This window comes from Vespula pensylvanica, chromosome 1 (genome assembly GCF_014466175.1).
Source record: "Vespula pensylvanica isolate Volc-1 chromosome 1, ASM1446617v1, whole genome shotgun sequence".
Taxonomy (NCBI): Eukaryota; Metazoa; Arthropoda; class Insecta; order Hymenoptera; family Vespidae; genus Vespula; species Vespula pensylvanica.
The window spans coordinates 12366117-12388449 of NC_057685.1; the positions used below are offsets into that span (position 1 = coordinate 12366117).

General features: G+C 37.3%; 1 protein-coding gene across 13 annotated transcripts in view; it reads right to left on the reverse strand.

The window, feature by feature from the left end:
• The window catches only part of LOC122634679 (histone-lysine N-methyltransferase 2D-like), a 298047-nt gene that overhangs the window by 57430 nt on the left and 218284 nt on the right, over nt 1-22333 (reverse strand). For all 13 annotated transcript variants that reach the window (XM_043823897.1, XM_043823984.1, XM_043824070.1 and 10 more), the window contains 2 exons: nt 21572-21690; nt 10208-10505 (listed from right to left, as the gene is read on the reverse strand). In XM_043823897.1, coding sequence (XP_043679832.1) covers nt 10208-10505; nt 21572-21690 — 417 coding nt within the window. The remainder of the gene's footprint in view (nt 1-10207; nt 10506-21571; nt 21691-22333) is intronic.

Genomic DNA, 22333 nt, shown 5'->3' on the forward strand with positions numbered 1-22333 from the left:
TCTCTCTCTCTCTCTCTCTCTCTCTCTCTCTCTCTCTCTCTCTCTTTTTCTATCGCATACATACTCTCGCAGATATCACGACGACGAAAATAGAGAACTACCACCCTTTCGTGTTTCGAACACGGTTGGCGCGTAACGCTCGTAATAAATACAACGAGAATATACAGGCTTTCGACGAGAGTCCGGCCGATTCCACGGTGAGAATACACATTACGCTTTTTTCTCTTCGATGGAAACACGAGATTTTTCGTTAGGAGAATAACGTTAAATAGCATTTTACATTCGGTTCTCGTTTCGTTCAGCTATTCGCGAACGAAGAGCAAACAAAACATAAATATCGTTTTATCGATCTATGCGCCAGTGCTCGCAAGAGCAAGAGCTCGAGCGAGCGAACACGTTTCGTTTGCGTAAATAAACGAAAATTTTCGGATCTCCAATTAGCTCTTCTGCTAATCGACCGTGTATATACGGTACCTCTGACCTATATAGAAACTCTTTTATATGTGTGTGTGTGTGTGTGTGTGTGTATGTGTATACCCACACAGATAGCGCACTAGTGTACTTACATATTCCAATAAAAGTATCACGATAGACGCTTTAAGTGTGTGAGAAAAAAAAGCAAAATGAACAGTACAGAATCGAACGCTCGCTATGATCTCAATTTTCATGCTGACCGTGACACGATGAACAATTATACTTTTAAGAATAGAAACACAAGTCGCAAATAGAAATTAGTAGATAGATGAGTCAACCGAGTACGAGGATGCATGCCATTCTCGTTCGTTCGCTATACGAGCTTGTTTCGCGGATCTCCTAGTCCATCGAGATTTCGATCTCTAATTAGCTGTATATCAAACGAACGTGCACTCTCGATTCAGCTGCCGTCACCGGTTTCGTATTTATGGATTCTACATAGGGTGTACAATTGTAATCGTATATTCTCTACGTTTACCTTTACGTCGATATTTATACTTTTAATTTAAAGTATTTTGATGAAATTTTATAAATAATAATCGTAATAATATATGAATCGAATGTATATAAATCGATTATAACAAAAGCATTCTGTATTTACCTACGTGGTTACATACATACATTATTAGAGAGCACTAATGTTATATATCAAAGTTTTTATATTTTCAACAAAGTTTCGAAGCGAATTGAGAGCGATTTCAATTCTTAGAACTTTACGTTTTCCTTTCGATAACTTTTGTTAGCTCTCTCTTGCTCCCTTTCTCTCTCTCTCTCTCTCTCTCTCTCTCTCCCTCTCTCTCTCTCTCCTTCTCTCTATTTCTCTTACACACGTATATCTACGAGCGACAAGCTGACTGATATGTAACTCGTGCGCACGTTGCAATCAGCGGAACGACGGATGGACGAATGGATAGAGCTGCAATATCGGAAGATCGACGGATGATTAACGATTTTCGAGGCCGAGTAAAACCATTTCTGCAACTACCTAGATATATACAATGACTAGTCGATATAAACTTACCTACACGTTCGATATATATTCGATATAGAATCTGACGTAGTAAAGTTTCCAAACTGCCTTCTCAAACCTTTATCATTTCTAAACATTTTATTAAGATGTCGAGTCTATCTATATAGAAAACGAAACGATCTATATACGAGTGTTTTTCGATCTTTTTCTTGAAATACGTATTCACATACATATTTCGTTTATATACGTAGTTAGAAATCGTCGCTGCTTCCTGTAGCATGGTTCCACTTCGCCGTACCTACTTTGTTACGTCATCGGGTCCCTCGACATAAATTTATAAAAGAAACGTTCGTCCTCGTCGAGAGGCATTTCCGTTTCCGCGAATTCTTTGATCAGTAGAAGGGAAGAGGGAGGGAGAGAGAGAGAGAGAGAGAGAGAGAGAGAGAGAGAGAGAGAGATAGCTAGATAGATAGACTCGAGTGGAAAGAGGAAGTGGAGAGGGAGAGGGAGGGACAAAGTTGAAGAAGAAGGACAAGGAGAAGGAGAAGAAGAAGAAGAAGAAGAAGAAGAAGAAGAAGGAGAAGAAGAAGCTGCTAATAGAGAAGAGGACGGAAGACGCTTTCGCTTCGCCTTCCTTCTCGAAACGGCGAAGACTCGAAATTGGAAGGTGAAGCCTTCGAGTGGCTTAAGCTTGTCGACGGTTAACAAGTTTCCGTTGAGGGTCTCTTCTCGTCTCTCTTGTCGTTCGCTCTAGCAGGAACCTCGGGGGTAAATATACCAACTCAACGTACATGTTGTAGGAAATGGTTGTTCACGAGACGGTAAAACATACACTCGGCCTCGAAACGATACGCCTCGTATCCTCCTACCACCCTCTCCTTCTCTATCTCCTCCTTGCCGGAAGAACGCGCGTAAGCTCAGGATATTGTGTCCGTACAAGCGGTCCCTGTACCTCTTATTCCCTTTCCCTTTTCAGTTTGTCTCTGACAATCGCGGTAGGTAACATCTTCTACGAGAAACAGCGGCCGGTAAGCTCGATAACCGGTAACCAGTTGGTATATGGAGCACTTTTGATTAAAGCTTCTCGTCGAGCACTTTGTCCGTTGGGATGCCAGAGAAACTCGATTAGTTTAGCTGCACGAAAGGGATACAAGACTTTTGCGGTGCTTCTCGCTCGTAGAGAAAACCGCCGTAAAGGGAAATTCTACCCTCCACCTAGCGCTTTCCTATACCCATCCATCGTCCCAATTCCTCTCCTACTCTTTCTCATCCCGATATATCCTGTTCTATAAGGGTAGCCTCCGGCGATATAGTCGCTGCGTCGAAGCTAGTACGTGCAAACTCGATTAGCTTTTTCGTGCGATGCGATATTAGCTCTCCGGATATCCTTTCGACTCTTTTTCCAACTCTTACGGATCCTATTTTATTTTGCATAGGAAGATAACACGATTTTTCGTCGTTGATCTTTATTCGTAAGATATATTTAACTAGATCTCTTCGTTACAATATTTCGATTATCTCCATCGGTTAAATATCTAATTCTCTAGATTTTTCAGAAGCCTATAATAATGCAGCTTATAGAGAAATCATTACAGATACTTATATCTCATCGTTGGAAGCCACTGTTCGGGAAAGCATCGTCAATTGAATTTACTTAACTCGGGGGAGAAAAAAGCGACTACCTCTCGAGCGTGGGCGCGGCGAAGAGTTTGAAGATTGAACGAAAGAGGAGAAGAAGGAAGGAGGAAAAGAAGCGCGCGCGCGGCAAATACGTTGAACTAAAATCGCACGAGAATCTCGCAGTGGAATCGATAACACGTTCGAGTGGTGCTTCATATTGAAAAGCCCCGAGGATACGAATCTGGAGCACGAAATTCTTCCCTTTCACTCTCTCTCTCTCTCTCCCTTCCTCTCTCTCTCTCTCTTTCTCTCTCTTCTGCACGAAAGTTCGGTGAAATTTTCGTTCATCTCGAACGAATATTATTGTACATTCACGTCCTTTTCTTAGCACCTGCGATTCACCCTTGGCTGTTCTATCTCTATATGTTTCGTTTTTATTATATCATGAAATATATTTTTCTCTTTTTTTTTTCCTTTCAAAGACAAAGAGGAAAGATTTCACCGATGGGACGAATCGAGAGAAATATAAAAGACATTCACGATTCAACTCTTTATGAGATTCCTTTCGAGACTCAATGATCATAGATACGTAAAGGCAGTCGATATCGTGTGAAAAAAATGTAGACGAATTAACCGAGCAAAGTGATTAATCATAGTGAAATAAATCGATTATTTTATCAGCGAATCTCGATTGACCATTTCGTTTATTATAATGTAATCAATCAAGTCATTATTTTTGAATATCAGTGATACTTCTTTTTTAAAAACCATCCGATCGAGCTATTCTCGGCACTGATATCTACTGTGCATTTTATAGTAAACGAATTCGTTCTAACATAATGAAACGTGGAAAAATAAAATCGTAGAAGATACATCGTTACTTTCCGAAATGAATATTATTGTAAATTTCCGTCGGCTCGTATCAGCTGAGACTCTCGAACGCTTATCTTTGCTTCTCTTTTACGGTCGGCCTGAAGGAGAGATATTTCTTTCTTTTCAAGACCGATAAATCAAGGCGAACTGTCCGACATGTCGGTCATCAATAACGCTAGTGCTTAGCCTTTTTCCTCACGGCTCACTCGCGCTCGTGTACGTTGCTTTACGTTGGAATATCGAACGTTCTCTCGTAGCTGTATTCACCACTTACATACACATACACGGACGTGGCTGTCTCCACGCGTGCGCAACCTCGAAAAACTTGCCAGGGCGTACGGTTTAATGGATCGGAACGACGATGTACCGAGTTGTACCGAGTTGCATCGACTCGTTTATTTTTCACAAGCGCCCTTCCACGATGAAGGAAGGAAAGAAAAGAGAAAAAAAAAACACTAGAAAAAGAAAAAGAAAAAGAAAAAGAGAAAATACCGAAAGTGATTCCCGCTGTGAATCGGAGTTAAAATTAGAATCTACTTTGTGATCTCGATACCTTCGAAATAGAGAGAAAGTAAAGATTTTCGTAGAAGCAAAAATTCAATAAACAGTAAGAGATTTCAAGATTTCATACTATTGGAAGTATAAGATATTATAATTCTTTGTGTTCGTGTTTTATCATCGACTATTACGAGCGAACGATCTTATCGAGCATATCGCGGTAAGATTTAAGACAAACGCAAGGGTCTCGGCTAATATAAATTCTAAGTTCACTCGTATCCGAGAGACGAAACCATTAGATACGCTTAGGTACAGTCGTAACCGAAAGCATATATCAGTTTGACGTTCCTCTGGTGAATAAAATGTATGGAAGTAAAAACTCGATGACAGGGGTGGCCTTCGAATAGCTAATGAAATAGCATCCCAGAATTTTATAGATCTCGCTATGTTTTTATCACGAGGTGAAAGCGCATACCGTACATTCCGTGAATGATACGGCAGATCGAACGTGGAGCATTTTTGTAATACAATGAAAATATTGTTCACGATCGACAATGCTCGAGGATCGCGAACGCACTCGAACAATGGAAATCTAATAAGCGTGAATTCGATTCGCAAAATGAATTCCCAGTCTGTACAGTGAAAATAAAACAAGAATGATTAAATTCGTTCTATGAATGAGCAGGATAAAAAATTTTTCGAAACGCATGTTCGAAGATACAAGAATCGTGTGTGTACCTACGAAACGACAGTCAATGTTTCTATTCTTTTCTTCCAAAAAGAACCTTAACGATAATTAATCGATGGTACCTTAAAAAAAAAAAGAAACCTTTCTATCTCTATATCTTTTCTTTCTCTGGGTAACTCGTTTCTTAGCAAGATAGAACCCCTCACCACTTCGCTTGTAAAGCCCCTGCGGGAGTGGACGTCAATTTCCGTTCTCAGCCGGTGATTCGTAGAACTCTGCAACTTCCACGCTTCAATGCTTATAGCTCGTGTTCTTCAATACGAAGGAATTTATCGAGAAACTCGATTTTCTTTTCGTATAATTCCACAAATTTGTTCCCTATATCCTTTCTAAGGTTAATACACGTTTTGTCGTAATATAAGGTGGATTAAATAAAGAGGATTATCTCTAATAACAGTCGTTTTACAAATACTAGGAACATTGTTGGTCTTTTATAAACGAGTACGAAAACGCAGAAGAGGAGAGTCGTCCACTTGGAATTTTTTCTTCCGACTATTTAACGTGGATTCTCGTCTGCGATAAATGAATCTATTTATAAAGCTTTCTGGTCTTTACACCGTCGAATCGAAACGAGGCATATTTTTCTTTCCACGTTTCGACGATTACGGTAATGATCCTTCGTTTATATAAACCGTAGTCGAACAAAAATACGGATCTCCCTCTGCCTGTGGAGATCTTAAAAGAGATCATTACGCGGTAATACTCGTTAAGATCGCGGTATAGAAATAGAGCAGAGCGCGATATATCCTTGGTCAAACGAAAACGAAGTTGCAGTCGCTCGGCAATTTCGCTCGGAAAATTGGATGAAATTCGAGGCGAAGGATTAATCGTTAGCGTACTCGGTGGAAACACAATTATACGATTCAAAGAAATCATTCGTCTCGTTCTGTATAAAGCTTTCCGACTGAATTCAAGTGTGCGTGATCCTCCCGATATTCCAAATGAGTTAAAACACAAATGAGATTCCGAAATTACTCATCTCTGAGGAATCTCCGAGTATAAAATTTGATGCCGTGAAATTCGTGAAAAGGAGGATCTCATTTCGAAAGATCGCACGAACTTTTTTACTCCACTTGGCTCGTTTATCGTAATTCAAAAAGTTTCGAGTTACTTTCGAAATGAAGAACTTCCAGACGGATACTTCCGGCGCAATAGTCTAAACAAGATAAAGACAAAGTAACGAGCAACCTTCCGTTACTAGAATTCTTTCGTTTGTCCACGAGTTAACAACATCGAAGCGAAACCTCGAAGATCCGGAATCGTGAAACGAATTAAAGGGCTTGATCTAATTAGATCGATCGAGGAAACCTTCCGTTATCTCGTTCAACGAGACAACTCCCAGTTGTCCCGTTCCATTTTTCTTTCATCTCGCTTAATCGATCTACGCGGACGTCGATCTGTGCTTTCGTAATTAAGAATGTAATCGACGATTTCTATAAAAAATATAAGAGACAAAAGGAACAAAATTTTTGATAATTAGATTTGAATCGTTCTTAAAGGCTCGACTTTGACTCCTCGATATATCGCGTGTCATATTCAACGAGCGAACGGAAGCTTGAAGGAAAAATAAGGAGAGGAGAAAGAGAGAGAGAGAGGGAGAAAAACATTCCAAAACTTCCAAGTAAGTAGAACGTAATTTGCAAAGTTGAAAATATTCCAAGCGGATCGGATCTCCATCCAGAGACTCTTTTTGATCTCGATCAAGATTCTCCGAAGGCAAAGAGACGTGCAAGTAGATATACACGTACGTCTATGAGATCTTAAACATATACACGTACACATGCATACATGTACATGATTTAAGTTAGTAAGTAGAAACGAGAGCATACGCAAGAAAAAGAAACTCAAAACAAAGAAGAGAATGTTAAAAACTTTCATATTGCTTTTTAAGAGAATGATTTGATTACAGTATATGATTCCTTTTGCACTTTTTATTCTTCTGGTAAGTAGTAATCATCTCAATAAAAACAAATATTTAACTTTGGGTTTCAAGGTCAAGGTCAATTTTGCGTCAATTTCTTTTTTTAACACATTTTCATCGATCGATAGAATTATTTGTAGAAACCACGTCAGAAATTTTTTTACGTTCGTGACAATCGTGAAAATGTTACATGCGAAAGTTGGATTTGTGTCCCGTCCTTAAAATCCTTCTGACCTAGTTTTCAATCTTCCAATGGTAAGAAGATAATTCCAGTGCACTTCGAATGCCTCTCTAAAGCGGCAATTACGATCGCCCAGAATTACGTAAAGGAAATGCACTCGGTGAATGCATCGACAACGATTACATTGCTGTCTGTCTCCTTCTCTCCCTTTCTCTTTCGTAGATATATATATATATATATATATATATATATATATATATATATATATATGTATACCTACACTCTTTCTTTCTCTTTTTCTTTTCGAAGATCAGAACGAGTTCGTAAATTCCAATTAACGACCGAACATTCGTTTCTTTATTCGAGCATTTAAAAAACAAGTACGAAAAAAAGAAAATGAAAAATTCCGTAATAAGATGCCTTAAAAGAAATTATCTTTGAGGAAACATCAATGAAGATTTTCGAGTTTTCCACTTTTCTTTGTCTAATGCGCTTAGACGAAAAAGACAGTGATTTTCCAAGGTGATAACCATAACTTACAGATGCAACTTCTTACGACACGATTCGAACTTGGTTGAACGATCGAGGAGACATCTTTTGATGTCGAATCACTTTTTTTACTCACTCACTCCTTCTCTTCGCTGTCTACTCTTCTTTAACGGACCATCCGAGAAAATCCCGTCAACTGAGAATGTTTGACACCTCCCCGTTCTTTATTCCGATTTCATCCTTCCCTCTTCGCGATTTTGAATTCGGCGCTAAAGTTTTTTCGCACCCTTCGCCTTAGAAATTTGCATTTTGACACGTCGAGAAAATTGTACCTGTCAATCGACCGAGCATATCGTTGATTCTCTTTTTCTTCTTTCTCACTGCTCTCTATCTCTATCTTTCTCTCTCTCTCTCTTTCTTTTCTTTTTTCTTCTCTAATATTGCAAAGCTTAATTTTTTTATTTCTAAGTTGCCTCACGACGAATTCGATATTTAGAATAATCTTCTAAGAAAACTGAAAGACGACGTTGGGCCAAGAAATGTCGGAATATTAAGGAGTAGAGAGTAACCGTTTTCGTGAAACAATTCGTACATGTTCGGCCGAATGAAACGAGCCCGGCGAAATGTAATTGCAGGACGGCGTACTCATTTAAAGCGAGAGACAATAGGATTCGTTTAATCAGATTAACGCGGGGCTTTCTCCTTTTCCTAAGTAGGATCGCCTTTCCGAACAAAGGTGAGAGGTATTATAATAATGAATACTTTTCTTTCTCCTGGATGAACTTCACCGAACGATCATAACATTCTTTTACGTCACATATCGTCTCAAAGGCATTTTTAATTAATAGTTCCTTGCTATCTCCGGGCTCCGATCGCTTCTCTTGTGGACGTGGACTCGTTAGCCTCGTCATAGAGACGAACGAGAGATCGATCTCCTCTCCCCCTTTCTCTTTTCTAAGTATAAGAACGCTATAAATCGGGTTCATCCGTTCGTACCAACGATAAGAAAGAACGGTACGCGCACGTTCACGGCGATCGATGAAATATCATAAATCAAGGCCGCTTCTGAAAAGTTTTCCTAGTCGGTCGCGTCGTTTCTTGTTCGCGTTACCTTGCTTTCCTTCCTTTCTCTCTTGCATCGTCACCCCGCCCGCCATCAACTTTTCCTCTTTTCGCGTCTCATTTTCATTACGAAGTTCCCGGTCATCAAATTTTATTAGACCCCACTTCAGTATACTGCCTTACTTCTAACTCAATATCGTAGATTCGGAGTCTCGGTTTAACTATTCTCTCTCTTTCTCTCTCTCTCTCTCTCTCTCTCTCTCTCTCTCTCTCTCTCTCTCTCTCTCATCAGTCGTCCCATTCTCTTATATCTACCTCCATACACTCGTTCGCACCCCTTCATCGTAGTTTCTTTCTCGTCGATCTTTTCCTTCCCTCCTCCTGTGTAAGTGCACAACTTTGAAAGCAGCAATAATTCCGTGCTCCATGAAACCAAGAACAAATTTCCAGCAGGGCCGATGGTGGATGGAGAAGCTAAAAGGAGGAGAGACAGACAAAGAAGACTGCCAGTGGCATACCTTTGCTGGTACATTGCTACCACTACTCTTCTCTTCTCCTCCTCCTTGTCGGTCCGGTTTTTTTCGTGCATTCTTTTATCGCCAGACGATAGCTCGCAGTTTAACTAGGTATAGTACAAGTTTGCTGCTTACGTTCTAGCCAGTAAAGTCCGATAAGTAAGTAGTCAGGCTTGGCCAATAGTTGGAGTTCAAAGGTGGAAGCGAATACCTCGAGTTCTCCTCCACATCGGCTCGGAAAACACGAGTATTTCTACTCGAGGGATTAACGGCCGTGTTTCTAGTTATCTGTACACTACCAATCCTGCTATCCTTAGCTTGTAAGGAGAATCAACGATTTTTTTCTTAGCGTGATACTCGGGCTCCATATGTTTCATTGTCAATGGAATAAAACGTGGACCGATTAATTGAGCTTGCTACAGATACATACGTCACTCTTTACGATCGATGCACGCAAAATTGATAACGTCTTATTTCCGGCTCCTAATGCGTACTACTCGACGATCCCGAGAAGGCACCTAATCCTCTTTCACATTGACGAATTGATCCACGCTGGATTCTCTCGGTAAATCCTTAAATCTATCCTGAGCGAAAGCAATATCGAGAAGCAATTCCGAGGAAATCGCGACTAGGTCTACGTGTTCGTAGATAAGTAGTGACGATCTAAATCGAGACAGTGTTCTATCGTTCCTCCTACTTCGTCTAACGAAGCATCAGTCCAACGAGAAAAGTTTATTGCATAGAAATGTATTTATCCGAGTTATACTCGGATCTTTGTGCTTCGATGTTATTAGTTCTAGTCGTCGAAAGAAAACGAGATAGAAGAGGGATCGTGTTACATATAAAGGACACATACCTTTTGTTGTTGATTCGTTGGCTCGGCTAGGAGTTGTTTCAAAGCAGTATGCCCGTGTCCATTCGATGTCGAGGTGGTACCAGGCGTACTCGGAGTGCTGGGATTAGAACCGGGTGTGTTTGGTGTGTGAGGCCCCGTCGTCGGACTACTGGGATTGACGCTTTCGTTTCCCTTACTACCGGCATGATGATTCTCTCTGTGCCTCCTTAGACTCCTCGCATCGCAATAGGATTTCCCACAGCCCTCTGCCTTGCATTCGAATGGCTTTTTATTCCGATGCGTCAGCCTGTGACCGTTCCTGAAAAGAATCGAAGAATAATCGAACGATTTTCTTTAATTTAGTTTATATTATTTAACTTAATCCATTAAAATAAATAGGATCGATTAATCGAGAAGTTTCTTTTAAGAAATACTTCTTATCAAACCTTATCAAACGCGAAAAGGACGATTCTCGGGACAAAAAAAAAAGTACACGATAAAGATCTAGTCGCTTTGCGATCGTTCAAAACGAGATAGCTCTGGTAATGTTCGAAGAAAGAGCGAGGCAATGGACGATTCGATTATACGGCTATCCTCACTGCCGATCTACTTTATCTCATTGTCGGATAAGCTTGGTATAGGTATGTGTGTAGGTGAAGCATTATGCGAGAATCGCGCTTTATCGGCACGAAGCATCTTGAGTGCTTCCCCAATGTGTAGCTTCTACGAATCGTTGCATCGAACGATGGGCCTTATCCGGTCAGTTTCTTTGATAATCGAGGAACAACGGGCCGGCGAAACGCGAGCAGTTAACATGCTCATGGAATCATTCCCCGAAGACTATCCTTTTAGATCGTCTTCAGGAAGCCGGTAAAGTCAAGAGCCAATGTTCGAGTCAACGACCGAAGAACGGAATTAAAAAGCAAAAGAAGAAAGAAATAGAAAAAAAGAGATACGATAAGATGTTTCGAGGGAGCAACAAGTAGCTATATAATCGTGTTTTTCAAGAGAATACAATCTAAGAAGGATATTTTCAATAATGCAAGAAAAATATTTTCGACGATCCAAGAAAACTCTCGACGATCTTTCGATCTCCCTTTTGTCTTGAATTTCTCGTCATAACTGGGTTAATCCAATGATGGCTTAAGCGGCGAAGACGATGTTATTAAATACTGATGACGTCCTCCAAAAGACACACTAGAGATCCGAGATTAAACATAGATAAAACATGAGACAACCCTAAATCTTCCTTTGCGTTGATATACGTCTTTTCTTTTTTCCGAATCACCGCTTTTCCTTTCATAGAAAGAAAGTAATAATTTCGACGTTGCATCGTTCATCATCGATGCTACCAAAAAAAAGAAAAAGAAAAGGAATGTTCCTTTCTTATTCCATTTGGTTAGCCGTTTGGTGATTTATACATAGACGAAATCGGACCGAGTCTTCCGGTTTTCTGAAAGTTTAACGAGTTCGGAAGGAGGGCGCACCAATCTTTGGCTCCTTCTTTACGAAAGAGAGCTGACACGAAAAAGTCTCTTGGACAAGGGTGGACTCGAGCGTAGAAATATCGGTCCCGGTAAATTTTCTAAATGTCGTCGCGGAGCACTCCTCTATCCAGCCAAGTTTTATAGCCTATCGATGGTACGAATGGATTCCTTTAAACTCTCTCTCTTTCGTTTTTTTTTTTTTTACTCTATCGTTCATCCACCTTCATCTCCTTCCCTTCCTTTTCAAACTAAACGCAGCAAGTTTTCATTCGTAAAAGCTAATTCTCTCGACTTTTCATGTATAAGTATGTAGCTATAGATATCTATTGCCGACCAGACTCATCTCGATTTATTTCACTATCATCCTTCTCTCTACGAATACATACGAACCTATATGTACATTTATGAAAAACTTTTCTCCGGCTTGGAGACTTTGGAAACTGGGATCCAGCATTGATTTATAAAATTCAAAAAGAAGCTAAGAGATTCTTTTTATTTCGAGGAAACGATAGAGGCTAACGAAGGGGCTGCCATCTTCTTTTCTTTTTTTTTTCGCTCTCAACGTCCCTCCATTGTTTTTCCTCTCGCCAGACACGACAGAGTAGAGCGTTCTTAATGCGAGTGGAAGGAAGGAAGGTAAAAGAGAGGGAGAAAAGGAGGCGTGCGAACAAAGGGAATATCGAAAGCACCGAGGTGGGAAAGCAAGTCTTCGTTCGTAAGACGGTCGAAGGAGAAATTCCGAGCGGACGAGGACTCGGTAAAGGGATAGTGAAAAAGGGAGTGAAAGGGGGGAAAGTAATTCTGTCCTCGCCATTCCTCGTCGTTTCTCAGCGTTTCCCCCTTCTCCACCCACTCTTTTTCCCATAGCCCAACGTTGTTGCAAATCCTTTCGGACGAAGAAACGCGGCTACCTTCTAACAGTTATATACCTTACGCTTCGAAGAAAAGCTCAGTAAGAGAATACCTCTTGAGGTATAAGCGCTTCCTCCCTTCCATTTTCTTCTCCCTTTCCTCCTGCTTCTCTTCCACAATCTACCACTGTCCGTTATTTCACGTACTCTACCAGACCCCTCAGAACGTGTCTCTCAGAGCAATGAAAAAGAACTATGTTGATTTACTTCGATAACAAAGATACGTCGGGAATGTTACTACGGTGTTACAGTTTTCATCGAAGAGTGTAACCCAAAGGATAGCGAGCGTCACTTTCAAGGCATTGGTTTGCAAAAGATGAAACATAGTGAAAAGATTTTTTTTTCCTTTAAGCTTTAGCGAAGATTCTACTGTCATACTTTTAAAAACGTTCTTCCTTATTTCTATGTCAAATGGAAAGATTTTTGTCTTGGAATGTTGGAAACTTGCAATTAATTAATTCTAACGAAGCTACTAGCTTTCTATCTAGACTTCTTCTCTAGTAAATTTTATGAAAATAAATCTCTGTTTTTATCATAAGATTTAATGCATTCAAAGGCAGATTTTCAAAAAATCGAATGGAAATTCCCGGAAAAAATAGAAAACCTGTTCTTCAAGTCTTCTTGAATTAATTGAACTTTCATTGGTCGAAATTCCAAGGGTTCGAAGATGAGCCTCGCGCAGTGGCATCTTCGAAATTTCTCACATACTTAGTAAGGGAACATTTACTAGTACCTTTTGTTCGACGGATTTGTGACTTCAACGACAGGTATGGACAAAATATAAACTACAAGTGCAATAAGGGAACCCAATTGTACCTACCATACGCCTATTGTATCGATGTATAAGCTCGTATAGATTATATTCTTTTCGCACATACGAAACATTTTTACCGGGAATCTCTGTACGCGAGCTTGAATCCCATCGATCGAATAATCCACGATTTTGCTCTCATCGATCGATTCTCGATTCGCTAAAATGATCTTATTGTGATAATAGTCGGCAAATTGTTCGTTGGATTGCCACGACCTTCCTTCAAACTCTCCTCGAAGAGCTAATCTGCTCGAGCAATGATCAAATATGTTGGCTATTTCGTTCAATAATTCATGTATTGAGAAGTTTTAATAATCCAATTTCGAATGGAACCACTTGAAAACATCCCTTTAACTTAAAACCAATCAAAACTTTCATAAAATCCTTATCTAAATTATATATCTATTGAAATAATTCGACTTGTTATTTCCATCTTACAAACAAACGTTCGTCTCCTTGAAAGTCACTTAGTCAATATTGTTGTTGATACAAACGCTCGAACGTGTACTTTGTTCTTTTCCGATTGACGTAGTTATTATTTATAAATATAATATAATTATTCGACCTTTCTCGGAATTCCAATTCAATAACAGTCTCTCATCTCTTATTCCAGTAAAGATTTCTCCTTTCTAAGCATCGGCTTCATTCAGGAACGTTCTCTTCCGCCATCTTGTACGTCTCAGAACCATTCATTCATTTCTCATATATATCTGATTCAACAAGTCCGATATACAGTCTCGTGTACTCGATCTCACTTCATTAATCGGTTTATCAAGTCTAACTTCGCTCGCACTCGAATTGAAACTCAAAAAACGCTAAAAATCTGGCTAGAGTATAACTGTACGATTCTTTTACCGACGCCAGTCCCTCGTGAGCTATATAATGCGAATTGGTACAAACTTCGATCATTCGCCTTATTGACGGAAAATAGTTATTGTTATCCATTAGATTAATACGTGCTCAAAGAAAAAACTATCAGGGTTTAAAAACACAACGAATATAATCCATACTATATTCTTTAATCAACGCGTACATACATATGTGCTTCTCGTGGTATATCCTTCTTTTAACACGCATGATAATATTTATTATTTCGAGATACTCGCGATTGTAAACACTGGATCTTCTGTAAGCCACATAAAAAGTTGTTATGTTACGATTAGCACACGATCTTTGGTTTCTCCGAACGATTATAATTTGTATGGATTAATGGATTGAAGTTATTTTATGTTTGTTTACAAGATCGATCTTCGTATTCGTCACGTTCCGATCAATGTCAGTTTCCTCATTGTTCCCAAGAACACGAGAGCATACACAACGTTATTAGGACGAAGTAGTTAGTCGCGATTGTGAACTACGAGTAACCGAAGCACGACGATTTTCACGATCAGCTGGTGCTCATCGATGTAAGGGACAACTCGACGTGCGTATCGGACGCGCTTCATATTGACCCGAATACCGCATGCAGAGGAGATAACGAGCTTAGCGAAATTAAGAGATCAATAATCAATTCGCAGACGCACCATTTTAAAATAGAAATTAACCCGAAGCGTAAACAGTTTATTATTTTTCGTCTAAGACGTTTGTTATTCGCAAAGAAGGAGATATTGAAAATAACTTTGTATGATTTATTTGCGAAATAAGATAATTAGATCGAGTAATTCGCCTTAGATGAATCTCATCGTGAATAATGTAGTACGCATGAATAATGGTCAAATTTAACCGTTCGTAAACTTTCGAATATTCAACAAAATCACGATTAATAATACTGAGAGTATCGAAGAGTATTTGAAAATTTTGAAAGAAGTGTTTTTGTTAGTTTACAAAACGTTTACAATTTAAGTTTGATAAACGTTCGTTCTTGCGTTTGGAAATTTCGTATTTAGGTTACTCCATCGATAAGAAGAAAATACTGCCGAATGAAGAATGCAATGAATCTATCGTTAACTTCCCGATCCTATGTATGCCCCATCAGATGCATCAATTAGTTGGTCTTCTTGTAGCTTTTTCTAACGATTCACGAAGAACTTATCGATGACTGTAAAACATTTGTATAATTCGCTTAAAAATCTCGAATTTAGCTTTGAAGCGAACGAGTATGAGGCCTTCAACACCTTGAAGAAGCGCTTGGAAAAGTAATCCGTATTATCAATTTACTTTACATTATAATTTACGAACTTAGAAATCCAATTGCATTGCGATGCCAGCTGAAGCGAATTTGGAGCGATTTTGATGCAAAAGCAAAAGGATGGTAAGTTTCGATCTATCTTTTATTTCAGTCGAAGGAAACCTGCGGAGTCAAAAGTAATATAACTTCGAATTAGAATATCTTATAATGGTTTATACTAGAAAGCATTTTCATGTATACTTATTTGATATACTGTTCAGTATAATTACAAATCGAGACAGTTTCAAGTTAACATTGAATAAACAGACTGTAAACCTCTATATATTTCGGTAAGCAATGTTTTTGTAACTCTAGGATGATTAGGTGAAACATAGTCTAGAAACTCGAATGCGATATATCGATACACTGAGTCATTAAGCATTTTAATTTTGCACGTAAATAGTTTCGAGCAAATCCTATAAGCAGGATTAAGATAATGTAATAGTACGCGAAGTTCGAATGTAATACGAAGCGAGTTGGAAAAGAGAGGATAAGCCCTTTGAATTGAATAATGATCTGATCTATCGAAAGGTTAGAAACAGCAAATTATTGTTTTATATTCGTGGATCTGTGAAGATCAAGGTGATTTAAAATTATTATGATAATCTGGATCATATCGACGTTGATAAAGTTGTTCAGAGTATTACCCGACTGTATCAATTTTCAAAAATTCGTGATAAAGTGAAACTTTATGTCTCAAATGTATTCTCTAGTGAGTTGTAAAAAGGAAAGATATTGCGTACTATCCCGAAGGACTAAGTCCCACTTTATACATTGCATATAGATCATTGCGATCCGTCAAAAAAAATCAAAACAAGTTGTAAACACGTATTCTTAACGATTAATGCTTTTTCGAAATACGATTGTACTCATATACAAACTATTTGCAAAACTATTTCTATGTTTATGAACGTTCGGAATGTATTAGCGATAGAGGAACCGCGTTCTTGTCAGAAGAATTTGAAAATTTCTTGTAAATAGAATACATTCACCACGTTCTTGTTATACGCGAAACTCTGCGTATAAATGGTCAAGTGGAGCGTTTCAACGGAGATTTAATCCCGATGCTAGCAAAGAATTCTATAACATCGAATAAATGAAACATTTCGTTGAATATGGTCGAGTTCGCAAATTAAAATACTGTGTGTAGGTCAACTGGAGAAATTCCTAGTATATTGGTATACGTTGGCATAAACCAACACCAAGATTAATGACAAAATACGAGAGTATTTGGATGAAAATATATCTGTTGATAGAAATTCGAATAAAATTTCCAAATTTTTTTTTTAATTTAAGTAAATCTGCGATGAAGAAGATCAAAGAAAACCAAAATACAAATCAAATATATGATTAAATTATGATCAGGAATGTAAACACGACTTAACAAAAAGCTTGCCTCGAAATTTAAAAGACTTCACATAGTGAAAACCGTGCTCGAGCATACGTAGTCAACATTCTACTGGTACATCGTCAGCAACATAGAGAGTTTTCAATTGATTCAAAGACCTTTTCAAAGTATCGTCGGTTCTGACCAAATGAAATATTGACTTTTAGATTTTTTCGTGAAAACCGAGATTTAGTTACTAGTCAAGCGAGCGTTGTGTCGTATATATGTATATGTACGCCAATATGTGTATATATGTATGTGATTAACGATATTTATTATCTACTATGTTTGCTCGAAATTTAATTTTAATGCTTTCACTCGCATTCTGTAGATATTTGTAAAATATTTTACAATATAAAAAAAAAGTGATGATTGAGGACAATCAAACGATCAAAATGTCTTATTACGGCGAAAATGTAATTGTTTAGGAATCGTCTAAGTAATCATACGCAATGTAATCTATAATATCACAACGGTGCTTCGATTTTGGCTATATATAAGGGAGAGTCAATAAAACTAATCGGTATTACGTGAGTTCCCAAACAAAGCAAATAGAAGTCATGACCTTTGTATTAAATCTTTCTCTCTCGCGTCTCGATTTTTTCGTCCTTCATATCAACTAATTCTTCTGCAATTTAAAAACTCGGCCCACTCTCATCTACAATAAAATAAATAATAATAAAAACATACTTTAATACTATGTACATTATAATAGTAAAGTCAATAGTAGTGTGTTACTTTTTGCAAACACAGGATCGATGATCATAAGAATATTTTATTTACAATTGTTTTACGTGTTTGCATGAAAAACGTAAAATGTTTTATTTCAACATTCTTTTACGTTAGGAAAGTCTAATATGCGTTCAAAGAATAAATATTTGCTAAGACCCCTTTGTTCGCCCTTTCAAGTTCTCGGAAGTAGTTCACATATAGACCTATCGACGACTTCTTCGGAATCGTTTAGAAAACAATAAATTTTTGTTACACTGTTTGAAAAATGATGACGTCGATATAAATGACTAATTAATGTATCCTTACTTTCCTTCATATCGATTTCATACAAGTTAATAATTTCGCAGAATCCATAAGAGAATCAATAAGAACTACAAAGAAATCGATAGAAGCAAAAACAAAATAAAAACAAACACGTGTATTACAAACTGATGATACGATTATAAGGCAGAAAAACAAGGATACGATAACGGAGGAAAACACAAGAAACACTTCGTATTTATCATCGTATCTCTCATTAATATTAGGTATACCTATCGGTGTGTGATCCAAATTATCGAGGACTGTTCGCGCGAAAAAGCATCAATGCGAGATGATATATGAATTGCAGTAGTAATAATAGTAATAATATTAACTGAACTACTACTACTAGTTCACCTATAGAGAAAACCACAAAAATAATAACAAACAATAATAGGGAATTCAATCTCATAGATAGCGTGGAAATGAACTCACATGTTTTGATTTTTATTATAATAATATAGAATATATTTATAATAAAAATATATTTATTAATTATTATTTTTGAAGAATAACCAATAAAATCTTGTTTTTCTTTTTGCAAATTTATATACCCGTTATTATATTTATCAATTATATGTATCAATTATATTTGTTATTCTTTATATTCTATAAATTTGTCATAATACTAATGTGTACCGATGTTGTGTTTTATCTAATATAGATTGCTACGAGATGTATGAAATTGTGAAAAAAGGATACAAATATGAGAGACTTTGATTTACTACTACTCTAATTCGTAATAATCCAATTATTATATTACGCATGAAAGAAGCATAACTTACACAAACTCATACATCAATATGATGAGCGCATGATAGGAACAATGTTTCCCTTTCGTGCTTGTAGTTCATACTTTGTTCATACTTTGTCATTGAAGTCACAAACGTTTAAAATTAAAAGTGATAAACAATCCTAAGATCAAATAGCATTAGAAACCAAAATCACCACATCAGCTTGCCCTTTTTTCAAAAAATAAAATACAAATTTGAAAAAGTGTTAGCTCTCGATTTCGCATTTGGCAACTTTTAAGAAAACGAGCATACCATTTTCCACATAGATCACGTTTGGCTTAATTACTTTCGTTTTTCGACCTAATACACTATTTAAGATTATAAATTATTTAAGATTAATAAATTGAGTAAAGTTCTTACCATTCGCTTTTTATAGTCTATTTGAAAAATATTTAATATATTCCTGAAGCTACTTTATTCCTCGAGTCTGAGCGTTTGGTCTTACAACTCGAATATCAGATTTAATCTCGCGTTCCTCGTGTCGCATCCTTAAGATTTTTTTTTCGGGAGCTGCGTAATATTGGTCCTTCAAATTTATATCCTAACACGATACAAATAAATTAGTTGGAGCATCCTAGTGAAAAGACACTATTGGCAAAATAATATAAAATATAAATTATTTATTCTTCGTAATTTTGATTTTTATGGATCTCTTATAAAAAATCCGATAATGAATTTATAAAGAACGGGACGATAAACCTTTTTTCGTGTTTAGAAAACGAAAAGCCTTTCTCAAACAGAGACTAATACCGTCTTTAATCCATTTTTGAACAATACGCGGATAATACATAAGTTACATAATACATCAATTGTGATTATAGTATACATACATATTTCTGATGAATCTTATATTTCTTGAAAATAAATAAAACGAGGTTCGTTCTTTCCTTTCTTTTCATTTTGCTAGTTTTTCGAAACAATATTTCGAATATATTACTTGCGAAGCTTGGAAAGTATATTGCGTAAATACATAAGGTGATCCTTAATTTCTTTCTCCAGAGAAAAAATATGCTCCATTACAGAGTTATCGCGGGAGAAATGAAGGACTTCAAAGGCCGAGAGACAGGTTGGAGGAATTCAATAAAAAAAAATAAAGGACCGTACCCAACCTCGTCCAGCTTATTCATCTTTTTTGCAAGAAAAATGTTCTTCGTTATTTCTATCTCGTATACTATAAAGCAGTTAAAATAAGAATTTCAAGGATGACCCGCAAGGACGTCCTTTAGTGTTCGAAAATATTCACGGTATCTTTTTCGTTCGCGATTAAATGCGTGTGTAAGCACTTGTTTAATATAGCCATAATTTTATTGAAAATTCAATGAATTCCGTAGAAGTTTATCGAGAAACGGGAAAGCGTTTAGCGATAGAACGTAAGTAATACCTTGCTAGTTTTCAAGGCTTACATAGAACGTGGAACCGCTTAACTTTTTATCGAACAAGGGATAAACTATCGAAAGAGAAAGAGAGAGAGAGAGAAGAAAAACTAAAAGAAAAGAAAGAAGAAAGGAGGAAGGAAGTATGAGAGAAATAAAGAAAAAGAAAAATACTGTCCAGCTCGAATGGACCAACGATACATGGCGAATTCCGAGGAAGGCATACAAGGCAAAAGAAAAAAGGAAAGAACGTTGGATAGAAATGGAAGAAAGAGGGTTAGGAGTAAGAAAGACGTAGCATGGGGATTTGGAGATCCGTCTTTGAAGAAAATACAACGGATCCAACTCGGCAGCTAGCCGGTCAGGTAGTCAACTTCGCAAGACCCACCTCCGTTGCCACCATCGATTCTCTCTTATTCCTTTTCTTCCTTCCCAAGGAGAATTGAATCCTTAGTCTTCCTAGTACGCTCTATATTTCTACCGCTAACCTTTCTATCTATTTTGTTTTTCTTCCTTTCTACTTCCTTCCCTCAACCTTCCCCTTAGTTCTTTATTCGTACGTCGCTCTTGTTTCGAGTTCTACGCGAGATTTATTAGAATCAAAATCATTCTCCTTTTTCTTTTTTATCTCAATAAAATTTATTAAATTTTCCATTCTTTCGATTGTAATCTCGAAAAGAACGGGAAAAGGATCGATACGATTTTTCGATGCGCAAACAGGTGAAACAGTGAAACTAAGAAGTTAGTCGAAATTTTAGAGAGATTGGATGCAATAAATTAAACTTTTCAAGCATTATCTTTTACATAATTCTAATTCCAATTTTATTATAATAATTATGTAATTATAATTCTTTTCTTTTTGGGCAGAATTCTCTATTCTTTCAGAATTTGTACTAGAAAAGATAAAACTTATTTACCGGTGGTTGTACTGCTCGAAGGGATACCGGCAGGTTCGTTTGCTCGAGAAGAAACGCTTTGATGCGGTGACGAAGGCAATACCTCGACAAGAAAACCACGAGACTCTTATGTACGTGTATACTTGTATACATCTACTTCTACATATACGTATATACAACAAGCCTGAAGTAGATCGTGGAGAGGTCTTGATAAACGTAACGAACGACTCGGTGTCACAAGCGAGAACATTTTCCTCTAACATAAGTGTAAGACTGCTCGTGTGTAGTTCTTGCTCGTTATTTTACGCTCGGAAAAAGAAGTTAACAAGAACGTAAAAATCTGTTATCTTCGCGAAAAATCTAATGGGTGATGGAAACACATTTTATGTGCTTCAAAATTTTTTTTCATTTCCTACTCGACCGTTAATACTTCGCAATAAATCGATATATCGTACGCTTACTATAAAAAATATGTCTAAACGAAGATACATATATACATAATCGTAGGTAAACGTATGTGTACTCACAAGTGGTCCTGCCGCTTGAACGCCTTCCCGCACATCATGCACACATATTTCCTCTCGTTGCTGTGCGTCAATTTGTGCTTCGTGAGCGCCGATGCGTTGCTGAACACCTTCGAGCATACCTACAACAGAAGCGAGATTGGCACGTCAGTTATGCGTCCCACTACGAGCGAGATATTACATCGCCGTAGTTACCTCTCCCGCATCTCTTTCGCATATTTTACTGAATTTTTAAACACCTTGTAGTTTACGTAATTCTTAAAGATACTTTAATTAAAAGTCCATAAAAATAAAAATCTCTTTCTACTTCGTGATAAGACTTTTTAACGTGATAAATATCAGTACACGATATTTTTCAGACATAATTTTCAATATTTTATGGAATATTAATGGAAACGTATTTCGATTAAATTTGCAAACACTAATATCGTTTTCTTATATCGATCGCAGAATTTAAACATTCTTTATTTACATACAAATTTCGAATTCTCGATCATTAGGATTATTTTCTTCGAACGAAGATACATTTTTGACGTCAATCAGCTGTCTTCTTTTCGAATCTCGTTCTCAAATAGAAACGATGATTGGCAGAATCTTATTCATCGTTCATCCTTTTTTATCATTGATTATGTTAATATAAAAATATTTATGTATATAGTTATATGATTAAATTCTCGCAATCTCGATTAATCTCGATTAAATGTTTGAGGTAAGGATTTAAACGCAAAATAACGTTTCGAAATCGCTTCCGTAGAAGAATTTTAT